Source organism: Brachycentrus maculatus, unplaced genomic scaffold (assembly GCF_059751285.1).
Source record: "Brachycentrus maculatus isolate JH-2025_06_01 unplaced genomic scaffold, ASM5975128v1 h1tg001136l, whole genome shotgun sequence".
In the NCBI taxonomy this organism is placed as follows: Eukaryota; Metazoa; Arthropoda; class Insecta; order Trichoptera; family Brachycentridae; genus Brachycentrus; species Brachycentrus maculatus.
Genome location: NW_028281832.1, coordinates 37,355 through 56,612, shown reverse-complemented (window position 1 = coordinate 56,612; position 19,258 = coordinate 37,355). Strand labels below are relative to the sequence as shown.

At 32.8% G+C, this 19,258-nt stretch overlaps 1 protein-coding gene across 1 annotated transcript in view; it reads left to right on the top strand.

Moving 5' to 3' along the window:
* The window catches only part of LOC148299450 (sodium-dependent neutral amino acid transporter B(0)AT3-like), a 57,091-nt gene extending 39,574 nt beyond the window's left edge, over positions 1-17,517 (top strand). The window contains exons 6-13 of the mRNA XM_088276078.1: positions 694-841; positions 4,359-4,560; positions 5,641-5,800; positions 9,275-9,437; positions 10,338-10,538; positions 14,321-14,398; positions 16,144-16,285; positions 17,393-17,517. Coding sequence (XP_088132204.1) covers positions 694-841; positions 4,359-4,560; positions 5,641-5,800; positions 9,275-9,437; positions 10,338-10,538; positions 14,321-14,398; positions 16,144-16,269 — 1,078 coding nt within the window. The 3' untranslated portion in view covers positions 16,270-16,285; positions 17,393-17,517. The remainder of the gene's footprint in view (positions 1-693; positions 842-4,358; positions 4,561-5,640; positions 5,801-9,274; positions 9,438-10,337; positions 10,539-14,320; positions 14,399-16,143; positions 16,286-17,392) is intronic.
* Positions 17,518-19,258: the final 1,741 nt, after the last annotated feature.

Genomic DNA, 19,258 nt, shown 5'->3' with positions numbered 1-19,258 from the left:
TGTTTTTGCATTTTGAAGAAAAGGTATTGTTTAATTCTTTTTTTAAATATCCGAAATATTTTTCAAATGGAGAAAAAACATTCAGGTTTTACCTAAAAAGACTGTTGCATAGTAAATTTCAATAAAGGGCTTGATATTTATTTTCTATACATTTTATTATATGTTTGAACTTTAAAAACGATCTCTTGCAAAATCAAGATTTTTGGTATATGACGTTCTTGAAAGGAGTGAGCGATATGTTAAAATTGTGATTTAAATAAATGTATACAATTTATCTTATTAAAAATATTTTTTTTTAAATATTTAAAGTAAGTAAGTGATTTTTTCACTGTAATATTTAATCAATATTACCCTGGACTGGTACCTGAAGCGGAGGGCTGATCACCTTTCCTTCATGTGTAAAACGATCAATATAACACTGCGTTTATATGAAGCAGTGCCCTATGCACCACTGGGGTGCGGATAAGGGTTTAAAAAATACTGGACACACTCAAAATGTGGTATGTTTATTATATTTTCCATTGGTTTTATTTGAATGAGATGAAGTAACACTACGATACGCAGCTATTCACCGTGATTCCAGTCCAGTTATTGTCACCACATACATTTTGAAGTGCGACAATAATTTGCGATGTAGGGTAATTTAGTCATTTCAGCTGCATGTTGTTATTTAGTTGTCGTTTTGTACTGCAGCAACATGGGCAAGATGTTCGAGCACCACATCATACCTGCCAGGAACGTGACCAGTGACATGTACGACGCCAAGCTGGCCGCCATGGACAACAGCACCTTCTACTCCATAGGACTTGAGGTCTGCAGCCTCTCCAAGCAGCTCGATGAGGTTGGGCCAAAATAATTTTACCCGTCCATTCCATCCATTTCAAATTTAAATTTCACTTAGTAAATACCACTGTTTCTTTTTTTTAAACCCCTATCCGCACCCCAATGGTGCATAGGGCACTGCGTCATATAAACGCAGTGTTATCTTGATGGTTTACACATGAAGGAAAGGTGATCAGCCCTCCGCTTCAGGTACCAGTCCAGGGTAATATTGAATAAATATGACAGAGAAAAAATCACTTATATTTATTTTACCCCCCTTGGGAATCGAACCCGGGACCTCCAGAACGGTAGCCGAGCGTGCTGACCATTACACTACGGAGGCACAATAATTTGTACAATGTAATTTGGCACAATAACTGTTTCTTACTATACAATTAATTGTGTTTCGTGTTAACACGTGTTTCGATACACACTGCACCTTTAAAAAAAGTGATAAAAAATTATGCAAAGTGCACACGTGTCACAAAATATTTTAAGAAATTTAACCTGTTTTACAACATTTTGAGTATGTCCAAATACATGTTCACAAATCTGGACTATCTCCAGATTCGTTGTATATGTTGTAAATAAATTAACTGGTCAAATTATAAGCTAAAATAATAAAAATAAAAATGATATTTTCTGAGATTTCTCATGTATGTGATTATAATCCAGGATTTGGACCTCACATACTAATATAAGAGTTTCTGCTCAATAAAAAGCTTCTTTTCATCTCACCAATAGATGTTTGATCTAAAGTGCTGCATCGTAGGGGTGTTATCTTTGTGTAAAGTATTGCGTAATATTTATTCAATATTACACTGGACTGGTACCTGAAGTGGAGGGCTGATCACCTTTCCTTCATGTGTAATCGATCGAGATAACACTGCGCTTATATGAAGCAGTGCCCTATGCACCATTGGGGTGCGGTAAGGGTTTTATTATTATTTTATTATTAAAGTACTGCGTTGTGTTATTGTTGTCTTTCAGTGTCGTGGTTAGGACTTTGTGCCAGCTTGTGTGATAGGGTTGTTCTTTATTATTTTTTTATGTCCATCGTTTGTTAGGATTGTGATAGGCGTGTATCAAGAAAAAACATATGTGTATGAATGTATATACGTATATATATATGTGTCGTTACTTGTGAAAGGGATCCGAAATAGTGTCGATGAATAATGGTTGAGTGGAAACGCGATGACTGACCATTCTCTGTGTCTTTGCACTGTTCCGTGTCTGTCTGCTGCGCTGGCCGGGGTTGTAGGCGTCTGTGTACCGGCCAACGTCGAGTCGGAATCGGATCTAGCTGACTAATTGAACTAACCACTAATCCCTTTCACTGCCTACACTGGGGTACTTCTAGAAAATTTGGTGGTGGACTTACAATCTTGTATTTATTTATTTAGATTGGCAGTGACAGGTATATTGAAAGCTTTTAAATGTAAATTCACAGTAAAATCGGGAAACAATTTTATATTGTTTCACATTTTCAATAAATTTCGCAACTTACTTTAAAAAAAAGCAGATTTGTCAGGAAGCCTAGATGCTTCTGTATCAGATCTGGGCATGCGGTGGGACAGCTTTCAATATGTATGGCAGCAGGATTCAAGAGATGAGAACAGATAATCTTTTTTTGTATAAGCTTTTGGGAACAAGGTAAAATTTTTAACACGATTTGTGAATACGAATAAAATGTAGTTATCTCGAATTAACAACGCGTTGCTTACGTCATATTGCGTGTCAAAAATTTATCGTCCGATACTGATTGCTTTTCCAGTTGAAAGGACATTATCGACAAAATGGGTTAACGAAAGAAAAACGCTAAAATACACTCGAGTAATTTTTCCACACATTTAGCAATTGATCGTATGGAAATTTAGATAACACACAAAACTTTCGGTCGTAATACAATTTTTTTTAAAACAATATCTAGTTAAATTTATGAGTGAAAGACATTGGTACTACAAACCAAGCTAGGACACAAAATGCCGAACCCTCTTCTAGTGGGACGGAAGGCCTGTTGACGACAGTCAGCAGTCCGGCTTCTCCTGAGGAGTCCGCCTCCGTAGTGTAATGGTCAGCATGCTCGGCTACCGTTCTGGAGGTCCCGGGTTCGATTCCCAAGGAGGGTAAAATAAATATAAGTGATTTTATCACTGTTACATATATTCAATACTACCCTGGACTGGTACCTGAAGCAGAGGGCTGATCACCTTTCCTTCATGTGTAAACGATCAAGATAACACTGGGTTTATATAACGCAGTGCTCTATGCACCATTGGGGTGCGTATAAGGGTTTAATTAAAAAATAATTATATTTATATATATATATATATATATATATATATATATATATATATATATATATATATATATATATATATATATATATATATATATATAAATATATATATATATATATATATATATATATATATATATATATATATATATATATATATAAATATATATATATAAAATATATATATATATATATATATATATAATATATATATATATATATATATATATATATATATGTATTTATGTATTTCTAAATTTTGTAAATTGTTCATAACTCAACCTTTATTTGTAACTGAGTGAAATAATTTAAGTGTATGTTGGTCAAATGAGTGGTTAGTGTCTACTATAAGATTTGGTACAAGTATGGAATAAAATAAAATGTAATGATATATAACTTATTAAGTGGGATAATAGTTTAAAAAAGAAATCGTCGGATTTGAGTTAATTTTCCTTTTTGGTGAAATTGAATCGCCTGATTTTAGCCAATTTTCCACTTTTGGTGACGATGAATCGTCTGATTTTAACCAATTTTCCACTTTTGGTGACGTTGAATCGTCTGATTTTAACCAATTTTCCACTTTTGGTGACGTTGAATCGTCTGATTTTAACCAATTTTCCACTTTTGGTGACGTTGAATCGTCTGATTTTAACCAATTTTCCACGTATATATGTATATATATATATATATATATATATATATATATATATATATATATATATATATATATATATATATATATATATAAATATATATATATTTATATATATATATATATATATATATATAAATATATATATATATATATATATATATATATATATATATTTATATATATATATATATATATATATATATATATATATATATATATATATATATATAATATATATATATATATATATATATATAAATATATATATATATATATATATATATATTTATATATATATATATATATATATATATATATATATAATATATATATATATATATATATATATATATATATATATATATAAATACACATATGTATATGTATATATGTTTGCTTTGGAAATTTTGTTTTACGGCCCGGTGTAAAATGTCATTTCTAAAATCTGGCCCGGCTGCTGAAAAGGTTGGCCACCCATGATTCAATTCATTCCATTATCAGTAATTTCTTTATCAAATTTGTCTTCCATGACGGTAATTGTTCCTCACCTAACTGGATATATCAACATAAATATTTTTTCAGGCTGCTGAAGGAACTGGCTTGGCCTTCATCGTGTTCACGCAGGCCATCGTGGAACTTCCCGGAGCTCCCTTCTGGTCCATCATCTTCTTCCTGATGCTGCTGTCGTTGGGGCTGGGCTCCCAGATCGGGATTATGGAAGGCATGCTCTGCACCATCTTCGACATCGAGATCTTCAAGAGGATCCGGAAACCGTACGTCACCGGTAAGGAAACGTCGACTCTCAAACATAGGGTGTATGTTGGGGACTGTGTCCACCTTGCTGTGGCTCTATTGGTCACATATAGCTCACTCCTTTCAAGAACGTCATAAATCAAAAAACTTGATTTTTCAGGAGAACCTTTTTTAAAGTTTAAAAATATAATACAATGTATTAAAAATAAATATCAAGCCACTAATTGATCTTTTTACTGCGCAACAGATTTTTTTAGGCAAAACCTGAAGGTTTTTTCTCCATTTGAAAAATATTCAGTATATTAAAAAAAAAATACTTAAACAATACCTTTTCTTCAAAATGCAAAAACAACACTTTCTGCCCTGTAGCGGGTAAATATTGAGTTAAAAATATGCCCCTTTTACTGGGATATAGTACATTTTCTGGGCATTCCGAAAACATGCACAACTGAAAATTGACGATTTTTGATTTATGATGTTCCTGAAAGGAGTGAGCGATATGTAGGGTTTCGGATGCGGTGACAGAGGCTCCACGATAGTTTATGTAGTAGGGTCAAATTGTTTCTACACTGTCAATTTGACAGTTGACAGTTGACAGTTGATTTAAAGTTAGTATGTTTTGCCATTTCATCATGAATAGACTGAATGACCATTAGGCACGCCGTAGGTTTGGCGAATGGGACGAAAACAATATTCAGCTTAATCCTCTTTTTCGACGAAAATTTTTATTCACCGATGAGGCACATTTTCGGTTAAAAGGTCAATAAGCAGAATTGCCGAATTCGAAGTGGAGAAAACTCAGAAGCTTTTGTCGAGTCGCCCTCACATCCATTAAAAGTCACTATTTGGTGTGCTTTATGAGCAGGTGGAAGCATTGGCCCATAATTTTTTCAAAGACGATGCCGGCCAGAATGATACGGTCAACGGAGAGCGCTACAGAACCATGATTACTGACTTCTTCGTACCTCAGTTGAATGGCATTGATGTGACATAGCTGTGGTTTTGACAAGATGGCGCAACATGCCACACGGCGGGGGCCACCATCAATTTATTGCGGGAGACTTGAATTTGTAAACCTATAAAAAAAAAAACACATACATTTTCCGTTTAGGTGCTGTCTGCTTGTTCTGTTTCCTCGTGGGCTTGATCTTCACCACAGGAGCTGGAGAATATTGGCTGAAGATGTTCGACTCTTTCGCTGGAACCATCGGTCTCGTCGTTGTGGCCCTTATGGAGATGATCGCTGTCATCTACGTCTATGGACACGAGAAGTAAGTCAAAAAGCATTAACACACTATATTTTATACCGTACCGTAACCAAAGACATGCAAAACTTGTTCTAGTTAACTTCACATAGTATATTATGACTGAAAATAATATGAGTGGTCAGTTTGATCTGGGTTTGAGTGACCAAAGAGATACGAAACTCGTTTTTGTTAACTCCACATTTGATTGATTCTTCTGCACCTTTACCAATAGTTCTTGCATATTTTGGATTTTATGGTATACGCTTTAAATTTTTTAGTTTGTAATGTATATGTTAATTGAAAATAAATAAATTGAATTGAATTGAATTGAATTTCATAATATGACTAGAATATGAGTAGTCGGTTCAATCTGGATTTGGGTGACCAATGATATTTAGATCAGGGTTTGAGTGACCAAAGAGATACGAAACTCGTTCTACAGCAGATTTTGTTCACATTTCATAATATGACTGGAATATGCGTAGTCAGTTTGATGAGAGTTTGAGTGACCAAAGAGATTTAGATCTGCGTTTGAGTGACCAAAGAGATACAAAACTCGTTATGCGAAGGGTTAGCTTCATGTTTCATAATATGACTACAGTGCGCGTAGTCTGTTTGATCGTTTGAGTGACCAAAGAGATTTAGATCTGGGTTTGAGTGACCAAAGAGATACGAAACTCGTTCTACGAGGGTGAAAGGTTTCATATTTCATGATACGACTGCAATATGCGAAGTCGGTTTAAACTGGGTTTAAGTGATATATGTACTTACATAATATAAATATATCTACCGTTTTTTTTATTCCTGATGATAAGAACCCAATTTACTGTCTGTAAATATTAAATTCACGTAACACCTCTATATAATACGAAATTACTATATTACTATATAATTACTATATAATACGAAAATTGATGAAAAAATGCACAGTGGCATATCGATGACGGGTGACATATCAAAGATATATATTTTTTTAAATATTAAAAATGATTCTGTGATTATACATATTTTTTAAATGTATTCAATTTGTTCAATCAAAGTATTACTGTAATTTTCGCAATTTTTCTTTAATGTTGGACGTCACGAAGTACCTAGGTCATAATGTAGTACATTTTGTAGGGTAAGGCATAAAATTTCATGGATCGAGATATTTTATTTAATTTGGTTGGAAAATTATTATTTTTACGTTTCCGTTTCTACATTTACTACGGGTTTTACTGCCCGACATTATGTAGGACCATTTCTTATGAGTTACTAATGATGTGTCATCAAATTTTATTTATTCGTGTCCGACATCTTTATATATCATCCAATATGATCACTTTCAAAATTTTAAAGCACTTAACTTTTGATGGAAATGATTAAATTATTGTGTCGGGTTGTGGTCCCGTGGCTAGTGTCGCGGACTCTTAAGCCAGAGTTTCTCGGTTCGAACCCACTCTACCACAATTTCGTACCTATTTCTAATAATGAGTCGCTCAGGCTCACAGAAATAGTATGAAATTGAATAAATAATAAAAACACAAATTTTTCTTTAAAAACAAAAAAAAAATATATGTATAAATATATATATATATATATATATATATATATATATATATATATATATATATATATATATATATATATATATATATATATATATATATATATATATACATTTTTTTTTAAATACATTTATACATAGGGCAAACTTATAATTAAAGTTTCGTTATGCCTCTTTGAAAAGAGACTGAACTCTTGTGCTTGGAGAGGGACTTACACTCAAGGTTTTTTTGTTTTATTTGATTAATGGTAAAGTGGTATTTTTCTATTCATTTATATAAATTTTTAAAAAATTTAAATGTAACGGTCATAATTATTTTTTCTGAAGAATTTTGATATCTTCTATTTTTTTTCTTTACGGAGTTTATATACATTTTATATATGTATATATATATATATATATATATATATATATATATATATATATAATATATATATATATATATATATATATATATATATATATACATATATATATATATATGTATATATATATATATATATATATATATATATATATATATATATATATATATATATATATTTATATATATATATATATATATATATATATATATATATATATATTTATATATATATATATATATATATATATATATATATATATATATATATATTATATATAAATATATATATATATATATATATATATATATATATATATATATATATATATATATATATATATATATATATATATATATATATATATATATATATATATATATATTTATTTATATATATATATATATATATATATATATATTTATATATATATATATATATATATATATATATATATATATATATATATATATATATATATATATATATGTATATATATATATATATATATATATATATATATATATATATATATATATATATATATATATATATATATATATATATATATATATATATATATATATATATATATATATATATATATATATATATATATATATTTATATATATATATTTATATATATATATATATATATATATATATATATATATATATATATATATATATATATATATATATATATATATATATATATATATATATTTATATACATATTATAAAATTGAAAAAAAAGACACAAAATCTAATATAATGTCATAAAACATACACACGGACATTCGTGCGTTTATATGAACTTCCAGTTTATATGTATGTGCAAGTCAGCTGCTGGCTTTGAAGGTTGAAATCGATATTAGGTCTATTCAATATACACACATACATATGTAGTACATGTACCTTCCAGACGGGAACCCATAAACTTCTGTAATAAAAACGTTTTATGGGAAACGCGACATCGCGTGACACGGTGTAATAATTATAATTGCGATCAGTTACTTCCGAATATGACTAAGTTCTGCCGACGACAATTTGGGGTCAGGCATCATCAAAATATTTACGTCCTGGTCGCAATTTATACCGTCTTCTTCGTCTTGTCTAGAAAATATTGAGTAAGCATAAGTCAAATCTTAATTCATGTACATCATTAATTGGATCACTCTTTCTTGATTTTCACACATTTTCATAAATAATTTACCTCTACTGGCCATTTGACTTCGAATTTAGTCACTATGTTTCTCTAGAAACATTTAAATGTCAAATGTTTCATACAGAACTTTAACTAACTTCATGGCGTTGAAAATTGTTACAACAAGCAATAATGTCCAACTGTCACTTGTTTACTTTTGCTTGTAAAGAAAATAAACATCAATGCAGTTAGTCATTTTTAACAAGTCAAAATATTATACTTCCAAGTTTAAAATCACTCTGGGATTTTTTTCAGGGCAGTATTTAGCTAGTAAGATGTCAAATAGTTAATAATCACGTTTTTGTAAAAACTGCAGTTGGTCACTTTCTCCTGTATGACTACGATATGTAGGTATTCATAAAGTGTGTTATTGTTACAGGTTCACAAATGACATATACGAGATGACCGGCTACCGACCAGGACTGTACTGGCAGATCACCTGGCGCTATGTTGGGCCTGCCATCATGTTCTGCATCCTCGGGTCTTCCGTGGTGTTCATGTTCATCAAGAACCCCACCTACCAGGCTTGGAATGCCGACACTGTAAGTTTATATACAAGATCACTCAAAACGCCCAATCCTGCATATATGTCTTATGTTCTGCATCCTCGGGTCTTCTGTGGTGTTCATGTTCATCAAGAACCCCACCTACCAGGCCTGGAATGCCGACACTGTAAGTTTATATACAAGATCACTCAAAACACCCAATCCTGCATATATGTCTTATGTTCTGCATCCTCGGGTCTTCTGTGGTGTTCGTGTTCATCAAGAACCCAACTACCAGGCCTGGAATGCCGTCTCTGTAAGAGATGATGTGGAGAAATGGAAGTCTGAGCATTCCAATGCTTACAACCTGGCATTTGGCTGGCTTAAGTGATCAATTTATACACTTGTGTAACGTCCACCATTCTGCTCACTGTCGAGTAAGGGCTGAGATCCCCAGACTTCTATCTTCCTTCGTCGATAGACGTTTCATCTCAAATTGAGACACCTTTGATATTGATGAATAATCCAGTAATCCGATAGAAAAAATAAAAATCACCAATAGATGTCTCTAGTGAAATTCTAGTGATCCAAGTACAACGATTCGAAATTGAATTATATATATAGAACTTCCAAGAATTTGAGTAGTGCGGCTGTCAGTCATGGGTAGAATTGGTGAATGTTACACATGTTTAAAGTGATCATTTAAACCAGCCTATGACGGTGGCAAGCCTCGTAAATACCCAGACTTCCATATTCTACATCTATGTTGAGAAAAAAAAAGTAAAAAAAGTTTATTTCAGTTTTTTATCTGACTGCCACATAAGGCACGAGTGCGTCAGAAACCTCTTTTTGAGAATATTCATGTATGACCCGAATTGGCAGTTGATCTCGGCTCACAGGAAATGAATTTATTTGCCATTTTCATAGTATTTGATTAGTTTTTATTTCTTCTCCCAGGGTGCCTTGGTGAACACGGCCTATCCCAACTGGGTCATGGCGATAGCTCTCAGCATGATCACGGCCGGGGTCCTCCCGATCCCGCTGGTGCTGCTCCTCCGCAGCTTCCAGTGCCTGTCGCTGGACGTGGACATCCACCAGGGCAGCATCCGCCGCATCGAGACCACCGTCTCCACCAAGGAAATGATGGACGACCAAGATGTAAGTCTCATCAGATCAAAGAAACAACCTTCTCGTTCTCATTCCAGCCTGGGATCTGCTGACCTGTATTGTGACGAGTCTCCATCAATGAATATCACCTTTTAGACCTTCTTCTTCATGAGCTCTCTGACCTCAACTGCTGGATATAGGGCTTTTCCCATTCTTTCCATTTCCTCCGGATGGTTGCTGCTTGCAGCCAGTTTCTACCCTCCACAGCAACAATATCGTCGGACCATCTCCTTTGGGGTCTTCCGACACCTCTTTTGTTCTCCCAAGGTCTCCATCGTAGACTTCTTGGAATTTATTATTAGACCTAGGTCTTTATTATACAGGTTTTATCCACAGAACTTGACTTTTTTTGTTTTCTGTATTGTGACCTTCCAAACGTTTTCTTTTGTTAAACCTTGTCCAAATTATAATGATGGGAAAAATAGAAGAACCCCGAGGAACTGGCAGAAAGCGAATATCGTGGCTTCACAACATTCCTGACTATTTTCTTCTTTTACTTAAATGGGAATTGTATTTATTATTTACCTTACTTATTATGTACAAGGTTTATAGATCATTAAGTGGATTTTTGTTTCTTCTAACTAATTCAGTATGTTTTTATTTGAATATGTGTTGGGAACAGGAGGGATGATCTAGTGTGGGCAAGTCAGGAACTTGTCAGCATTTGCTCATTGCTGGGAGGAAACCTCATTGCACTCCTCAGGAGAAGGCGGACTGTTGACTGTCATCAGCAGACCTTCCGTTCTACTAGAATAGGGTTCTGCGTTTTGTGTCCTAAACATTTGCGACTGGACCGGAATGAGAGAGTTGTTCTGGACGGCGCAGGATGGCAAAGCCTTTGCTATAGTGATTGCCAACGTTGAGGGACCTAACAAGGCGCGCAGAGAGAAAGAAGAAACCTTGTCCTCCAGTTGTAGGCGTTTAGAAGACCTGGCTGTTGATTGAGGGTTCCAGTTCTGCGACAAAACCTTCTATGATACAGAGAGTCACTTTCTCCACTTTTACATTATTTTTTCAGACTTTTCTGTATTTTTGTGCTGTGAGCGTACCCTTGAATCTTTCAGGATAAATGAATTGATATATATTCCAGCAAATCTACATTCACTGGAATTCTGAGGAGAACAATATGGCGTCATCTTGACTTGAATGTCAACTAATTAGTTAATAAACATATACCATATCATTCCATTTCAGACTGTAAAAATATTGATTTTCCTGACTTCTATTTTTGGTGTTGTGTGATTTTTATCCTGTATGGTTTTGATCTTCTTTTGCTTAGTAGTTAGTACTTATTTTGTTTGTGACTATCCCACTATACTGTGTGTTTTGTTGTTGTATCTTTCCTACAAAACCTTTCAACTTTTAACTAAAAACGTTGGTTGTCTGTCTTCTTTATCTTCAATACCTTTTAACATCTACTAAGCTTTAGCAAAATACCATGGTGAAAAGAATTAATTTATATAAGATTATGGTAGTAGAGCGATTAAATATAAAAAGCAAAAAAGAAAATATCATTCACAAAGAGGTGCTATAGAAGATTGTACCAAATATTATGTATTGAAATTAAACCAAGATTTTTTTTAAATACTGATATAAAAATAAAGAATTTGTACTGGCATTTCTTGGTAGAGCTGCATTTTATATAATAAAATAACAACTATACAAATTTTTCCATATATCGCTCGCTCCTTTCAACAATGTCATATATCAAAAAACATAATTTTTCAGGAGATCGTTTTTAAAGTTTAAAAATATAATACAATGTATTAAAAATATATCATGCCACTTATTGAATTTTTTACTGTGCAACAGATCTTTTTAGGTAAAACCTGAATGTTTTTTTCTCCATTTGAAAAATATTTAGTATTTAAAAAAAAATAATTAAACACAATACCTTTTCTTCAAAATGCAAAAACAACACTTTCAGCCCTGTAGCGAGTAAATAAAAGGTTAAAAATATGCCGCTTTTGCCGGGATATGGTAAATTTTCTGGGCATTCTGAAAACATGCATAACTGGAATTTGTCGATTTTTGATATACATGTATGACGTTGTTGAAAGGAGTGAGCGATATATTTTATTTGACCAGTGACCGGGTTTCATCGTTATAGACAACATCAGACCGGTAATTTATAAAATGTGGAGTAGTTTGGCAATTTTATGAGGGAAATAAATACGAACTAATTTGTATTAAATTACAAGGCAAAGTGGAAGACATGGGAAGAATACTTGTATCCTGGTTTAACACATTTAGAAAGTGATTCCATCGTTGCACTTAATGGCTGTTTAGAGAAAGCAAAATTTTATGAATTGGCTTTCAATAATTATGACAATTTTAAATAGTTATTACATTGTATATCGCCTGATTCTTCTTCTTCTTTCAATCCTTATCCACTTCATCTGGTGATTAAATTATATTCTCGAGGTGTTATCTTGATCGTTAGTTACACGATGGCAATTAGTATACTTTTCCAAAATGATATTAAGTAGATATTATAGACAGATATATAAAGACCCTACTGGAAATCGAACCCAGGACCTCCAGCGTGGTAGCCAAAAGAGCTAATATCTATGCTACGGAGGCAGACTTTAGCCTGACGCAGCCATAAATGATAGTTTTTCTCATCAAATGAGCTGTTAGAACAACGCCATCTTGCCTTTTTTAGTAGAATGATATCCTAATTAAACATTAGTATATTTTTTTAGAAAAACCCCATTGATTTATTACAGGGTTGTCCAAAGCACTGTCCATGGCTTATATATGTGCGGCCTCTGACGTATTTTTGATCTGCCGAAAAAAAAATCCTTTTACAAAATTCATATCATGGAACATTATCTTATTTTTATGGCATCCCAAATAAATGAGATATTTATTTTCATTAATTGATTCGGCTGTCACTTTGTAGTACAATCTATCAATTTTTTATTAAAAATTTTCTTGGTAAATTTCAATATTTATTAAAAATCTATGAGACACGTGTTTGGATGCATCCCGCATCATTTTCAAATACTGTGTGACAATAGATTTTAAGAAATAGTGGTATTTACTGAGTAAAAATCAAAAGAGATATTTATTCATATGGCAACAAGTTTTCTTTCACAATTATAAGGGGAATTCCCGAACTATGTATTTGTTTGCGTTTTGCGTGTTTGTCAAACGGGCGTGACGTCAACCTTACCAGGGCCTTATATGTTTCCGCAACCTTCCAATCTATTTATTTTTTTGATTTGGCCCAGAATCGTATTTGCTTTGGACAGCCCTGATTTTTAGAATATCGACAACTTGGAGAGCTAACTGCTAAATTTCCAAGATTTATCAGGGAATCTTTCACCTTTCAGCTTTACCAAAGGAACTTAGAAGTTTTCAGTCCTATCTGCGATGTGTGATTCAAGCTAGATTGCTTAATAAAAGCAATTTATTTAGTTTTTTGGTTTTGGAATTTTAGTTTTTCCTTCAATATATTAGGTTTTTTGGATTGACCCAGGATCAAATCCAGTTTGGACAGCCCTGATTTATAAAATATCGATAGCTTGGAGTGAAAAATTGTTGGATTCCTAAGATTTATCAGGGAATTTTTCATCTTTTCAACTTTCCCTAAGGAACCTTGCGGTTTTCAGTCTTAAAACAGCAATGTGTGATTGAAGCTAGATTGTAATTTTGAGCTTTTTAGTACTAGCAACCTAACCCAACCCGACTTGAGTGTATTGTATTGGCCATGTACCTAACCTTCCGCTACTAATGTGACGTATTGCTTGATGCACCGTGATTGGCAGGTCATGAGCCCTGACTACTCCCCCGGAGCGCCCCTAGAGCCCCCTCTGATGACCAAATTCACCATAGGAGACTTTGAGGTAAGAAAACATGTATTTTTCTTTCATCCACTTAATCATGAACTGGCTGGCTTAAGCGATCACTTTATACACTTGTGTATAAAGTTCACCGTTCTACCCATTCTTGAATATCAAGTAATGGTGTCACAATCAACCTGCTTCCAAATCTATTGAAAAATGATTACCCAGATGTGGAAGGGATCCATGAACATTGTATGTATACAAGTTCCAAAAATTAATGAAAAATGACATATTAGTTCAAAAATATTTTTTTAGCTATCGGAAATGATAACATGTTAACTATGTCAATCACAATTTTGAAGTGAACCATCTTAGCCGGCTATTCGAAACTGTCACCAGTAGTTGATAATGCCCTAACAAGGCGAAACAATTGTTACAAATATTGTGTCTTATTTCTATATTTTCTAAAAATAAAATATACAACTTTTGTATGGTCTCATGGTTAATAAAAAAATCTCTAATTTTGATTAGGGCTTTACATATTATATTAAGGGTCTACCCTCAAATATACAAAGTCAGTAAGCGACCGGCTGCGAGAGAAGCCGAACGTGTCGTCCACGCACAATTTTTTTTTGGCAAGGTAAAACAACCTACCACCACTTGTCTCCACCGACAAGACACACAACGTGGCTTGGTGGGTCTCTGCAAAAAAAATAGTTCTTAATATGTGTAAATTGTGATATAAATAAATGAATACAAATAAAAAAATAAGTAAATAAAAATAAAAAATTGTTTTAACCTTTCCGGGAGTACGAAAATTGATGTCCGACTTTCTCTGGGGAGTGGGTTCTTTTTACATGAAAAATTTTTTTTTTTCATTAAATCGATGTATTATGAAGATAGAAATTATGTAAAAAAAAAATTTAAACACCTCTTCGAAATATTTTTCAATTATGACAAAATTACACACAAATATCCACAGATGTCATTGCTATACAAGTTACATCATACTAACTGACAGATGGCCTTTATGCTCATAAATGTCGATACTACTTTAACCGGTTAACTGCCGGCAGGTACATGTATGGCGGTACCCAGCACGCCGCGAATTTTACCACAAAAATAAAACCTTCTAAACATATCGTTATTGAAAGTGTATTAACGTTTATTTATAAAACTTGCCAAATAAATGAAGAGCGCGCCAGTCGTTCAGTCATTTATCCATAATCATAAAATTAATTGTTCATGGTGCAGAATTGTCACAAAATTTGTCATAGAAAATATGAAAAACTAAATTATATGTCAAAAGTAATTGTTTATGTAAGTTTAATATTAAAAGTATACACACACACATTATGATTTAAAAAAAATTAAAATTAATAATCATCAGAATCGACACTAAAATCACTGTCATCAGATTCGGCAGTGACGGCTACTCGGGGATTATTGGACAACCCTGAGCGCCATTAGTTGTTCCGACGACAAAGCTCTCTTAAATTTACGTTTAAAGTGGCAAAAACAAATTCTGTTTCAATCTAAGTATGCAAAGATATTCTCAATAGATGTCACTATGCGTTCAATACTTAATAAATAATAGATTTTCTTTACTAAAAGCCCATTTAAAACGGCGCGTCTTAAGACGTCATTTTTGTATGAGCGGCGCTCCGGTCACAGAAAATTATGCGTCTTAAGACGCTCTTGGCAGTTAACCGGTTAATGAAAATTCGCACCGACGTTCGTTTACGTCCATACTCCCGGAAAGGTTAAATTTGGAAATGTATTAAGAAGTTTGAGCTAATTTCCAGGGAGGGAGCAGCCGGGCAGACAGCCGCAAGTACGGGGGCGCCGTGCCGCCGCTGCCCGGCCCCGCCGACAACAGGCGCACGCCGCCCCCCTCCTCCATCGCGCGCACCCGGCCGGCCCACCAGTAGGGGCCCCCCGGCCAGGGTAACTAACCGCTGACCGCTCACAGCTCACAGCATAGCCCCTACCTTACTTAAGTTTATCACAAAAACTATTACTTTTTATTGAATTTATTCTTTCCACTTTATGATTTGTTTGATTTTAGATGTTATGTTATAATTTTTATGATTTTTTTTCGCAGATATGATCCTGATTTTAAAGTAATTTTAATCTATTTAAATATAAATGTGAATGTTCTTTTTTTTAAAATCTTATATCTTATCTTCTTCTTCTTCTTCTTTTTGTAGATCCTAAGGATCTGTTTGTGCCTGCGCTTGTCGCTCTTGGGATGCTGACTCCCAGCTGTCTTTCCATCTTTTCTTTTTCATATATATATATACCATTCCCTCATCAGGAACATCAGGTCAGCCTATACTTATCCTGGTGAGGGAATGATTATTCCGAAACCGTTAGCCGTGAAGTAGAATTTTTAATTTGTATTACACAAAGTGAATTTTGAATGTCATGGAGAGTAGCACTCTCCATGCAAGTGTTTTTTTATGATGATTTTTCTTCTTTTATTTTCTTCTTTTATTTTATATTAAAAAATCATTCCTTGTTATTCAAACAATTGTCAGACCCGTACTCTTCTATGGCTCCGAATGCTGGACGATGTAAAATATAACACCTACTCCTAGTTGCCTACAACTAGAAACTGCTGAAATGTGAATGCTTAGATAGTCTTAGATGGAATGTCCCTTAGAGACAAAATAAAGAGTTCACTCATTCGTTGAAGCCTGGGTGTAACAGGCATTAAAGGAAAAGGCAATTGAAATGGTATGGGCAAATCGAACGCAGAGAACCTAATTATATAGTGAACCAAGCAATCGTCATGGATCTTCCTCGAAATACATCTAGAGGAAGACCAAAAAATTCATGGATGCTGCAGGAAGATAACATGATTCGAAGGAATGGCCTAGGTGACATTGTCCATGATAGAAGGACCTACAACCTGAGGACGAGGAGAGCTGAAGAACAATCTACAAAGACAATAAGTTAGGATGGAGCCAGGAAAAAGAAGATTCCATCTTCTTCAAAGATTATTTCATATTTATTTCCATTTGGATCTGACTGATGTATTTATCTTTCCAGGGCGATGACGATGATTTCAACGACTCGCCAATCCACCGTCTCGGAGACTTCAACCACAACTCTTCATCAGATGACGAGTCCACTCCATCGTCCAACAACCGTCTTCGACCCCCGATGAGCCAGCAAGCTCGTCGGCCCTTTCAAATGGAAGTTTTGGAAGACTATTGACACACTGTGGTCATGACCTTATCCAAAGGCAACATTTATATAAATAAAATATATGTATTTTTATTTGAAAACAATCATTTGTATTGCCATACCGTTAAAAATGCTTTCCTACCCATCTTGTATATATTTTTTTAGTCTGGTAACATTATCTGCTAACCAAATTGAAGTTTTGGAAGACTATTGACACATTGTGGTTATGCCTTAACCAAGGTAATATTTATATAAACAGATGTATAAATAATATTAGTTTCTTTAAATACAATTAATTTGTATTGTCACACAGTCAAAAATACTTTCCTACCCATCTTGTGTCCATTTTTTTAATCTGACAACATTATGTATTAACCATAGAAGCACAGTAATTTATCAACAGTCCCCGTTTTCTCAAGAATTGTTTGAAATAACGTTAGTAAATACTTATGACTAGTGACATCTCCTATAGTTACTGTACTCTTGATCAGGAGTCGAATAGTCTATGTAGTCTCAAATTATAGATTGGTTTGGCAAAGTACTGGTGATACGGTGCATTACACAAAATAATGTAACAAAAATAATAATTTTATATAATTTATAAAGCGCTATTTTCGTGAAACACAATTTCGAAGGCACTTGAATATATATATGTGTATTGGTACACAGTTTTGTATCAATGTGTAGATATTTAAATTGTCTATGATTGACTGCATTATTCAAACGATGTTTTGAAAGCATGGCTTTATATTTAAATATGTATGATGGGTAGGAATATGAATGTAATTAAATATTGTGCGAAAGGAAAAAATTCACACAGTTTGTGAATTTATTGACTTCTTGTCGCATTAAATTAACCCCATTTATAAGAATATATATATATATATATATATATATATATATATATATATATATATATATATATATATATATATATATATATATATATATATATATATATATATATATATATATATACATATATATATATATATTTATATATATATATATATATATATATATATATATATATATATATATATATATTTATATATGTACATATATATATATATATTTATATTTATATATATATAAATTTCAAATTATAAACCTTCCGAAATTGTATTTATATATATTCCTGAACGTTTCGGGTTTTTTTTTATATAATAGTAACATTTATTTGTGATATTATCGTAACATATTTAAAAAATATATACATACGTGCAGAATATTTAAGCAGAGACCGATTCATATTTATTTATTTATTTTCCAATCAAATTGGAACACAAATCTAATCACAAAATGCGATATGATCATGAATTTAGCTTCGACTCTTGCCAGTAGTGCGCGAAGGGGAGAGTATAATAATTATTATTAGGAGTAAGTTATTTATATCGAAGTGTTGGCAACACTCGCTGAATATGCAATCGAGAGTTACTAAGTGTTGGCAGTACTTGCTAAATATGCAATTGAGAGTTACCAAGTGTTGGCAACACTCGCTCAATATGCAATTGAGAGTTACCAAGTGTTGGCAGCACTCGCTCAATATGCAATTGAGAGTAACCAAGTGTTGGCAACGCTCGCTAAATATGCAATTGAGAGTTGCTGATTACTAGTGATTTATTTAAGTGTTGACAACAGTCGCTAAATATGCAATTGAGAGTTACCTATGTAAATAAATGTTTGGAAAATTCGAAAAAAATATATGTAGATATTATTCGTAAAAAC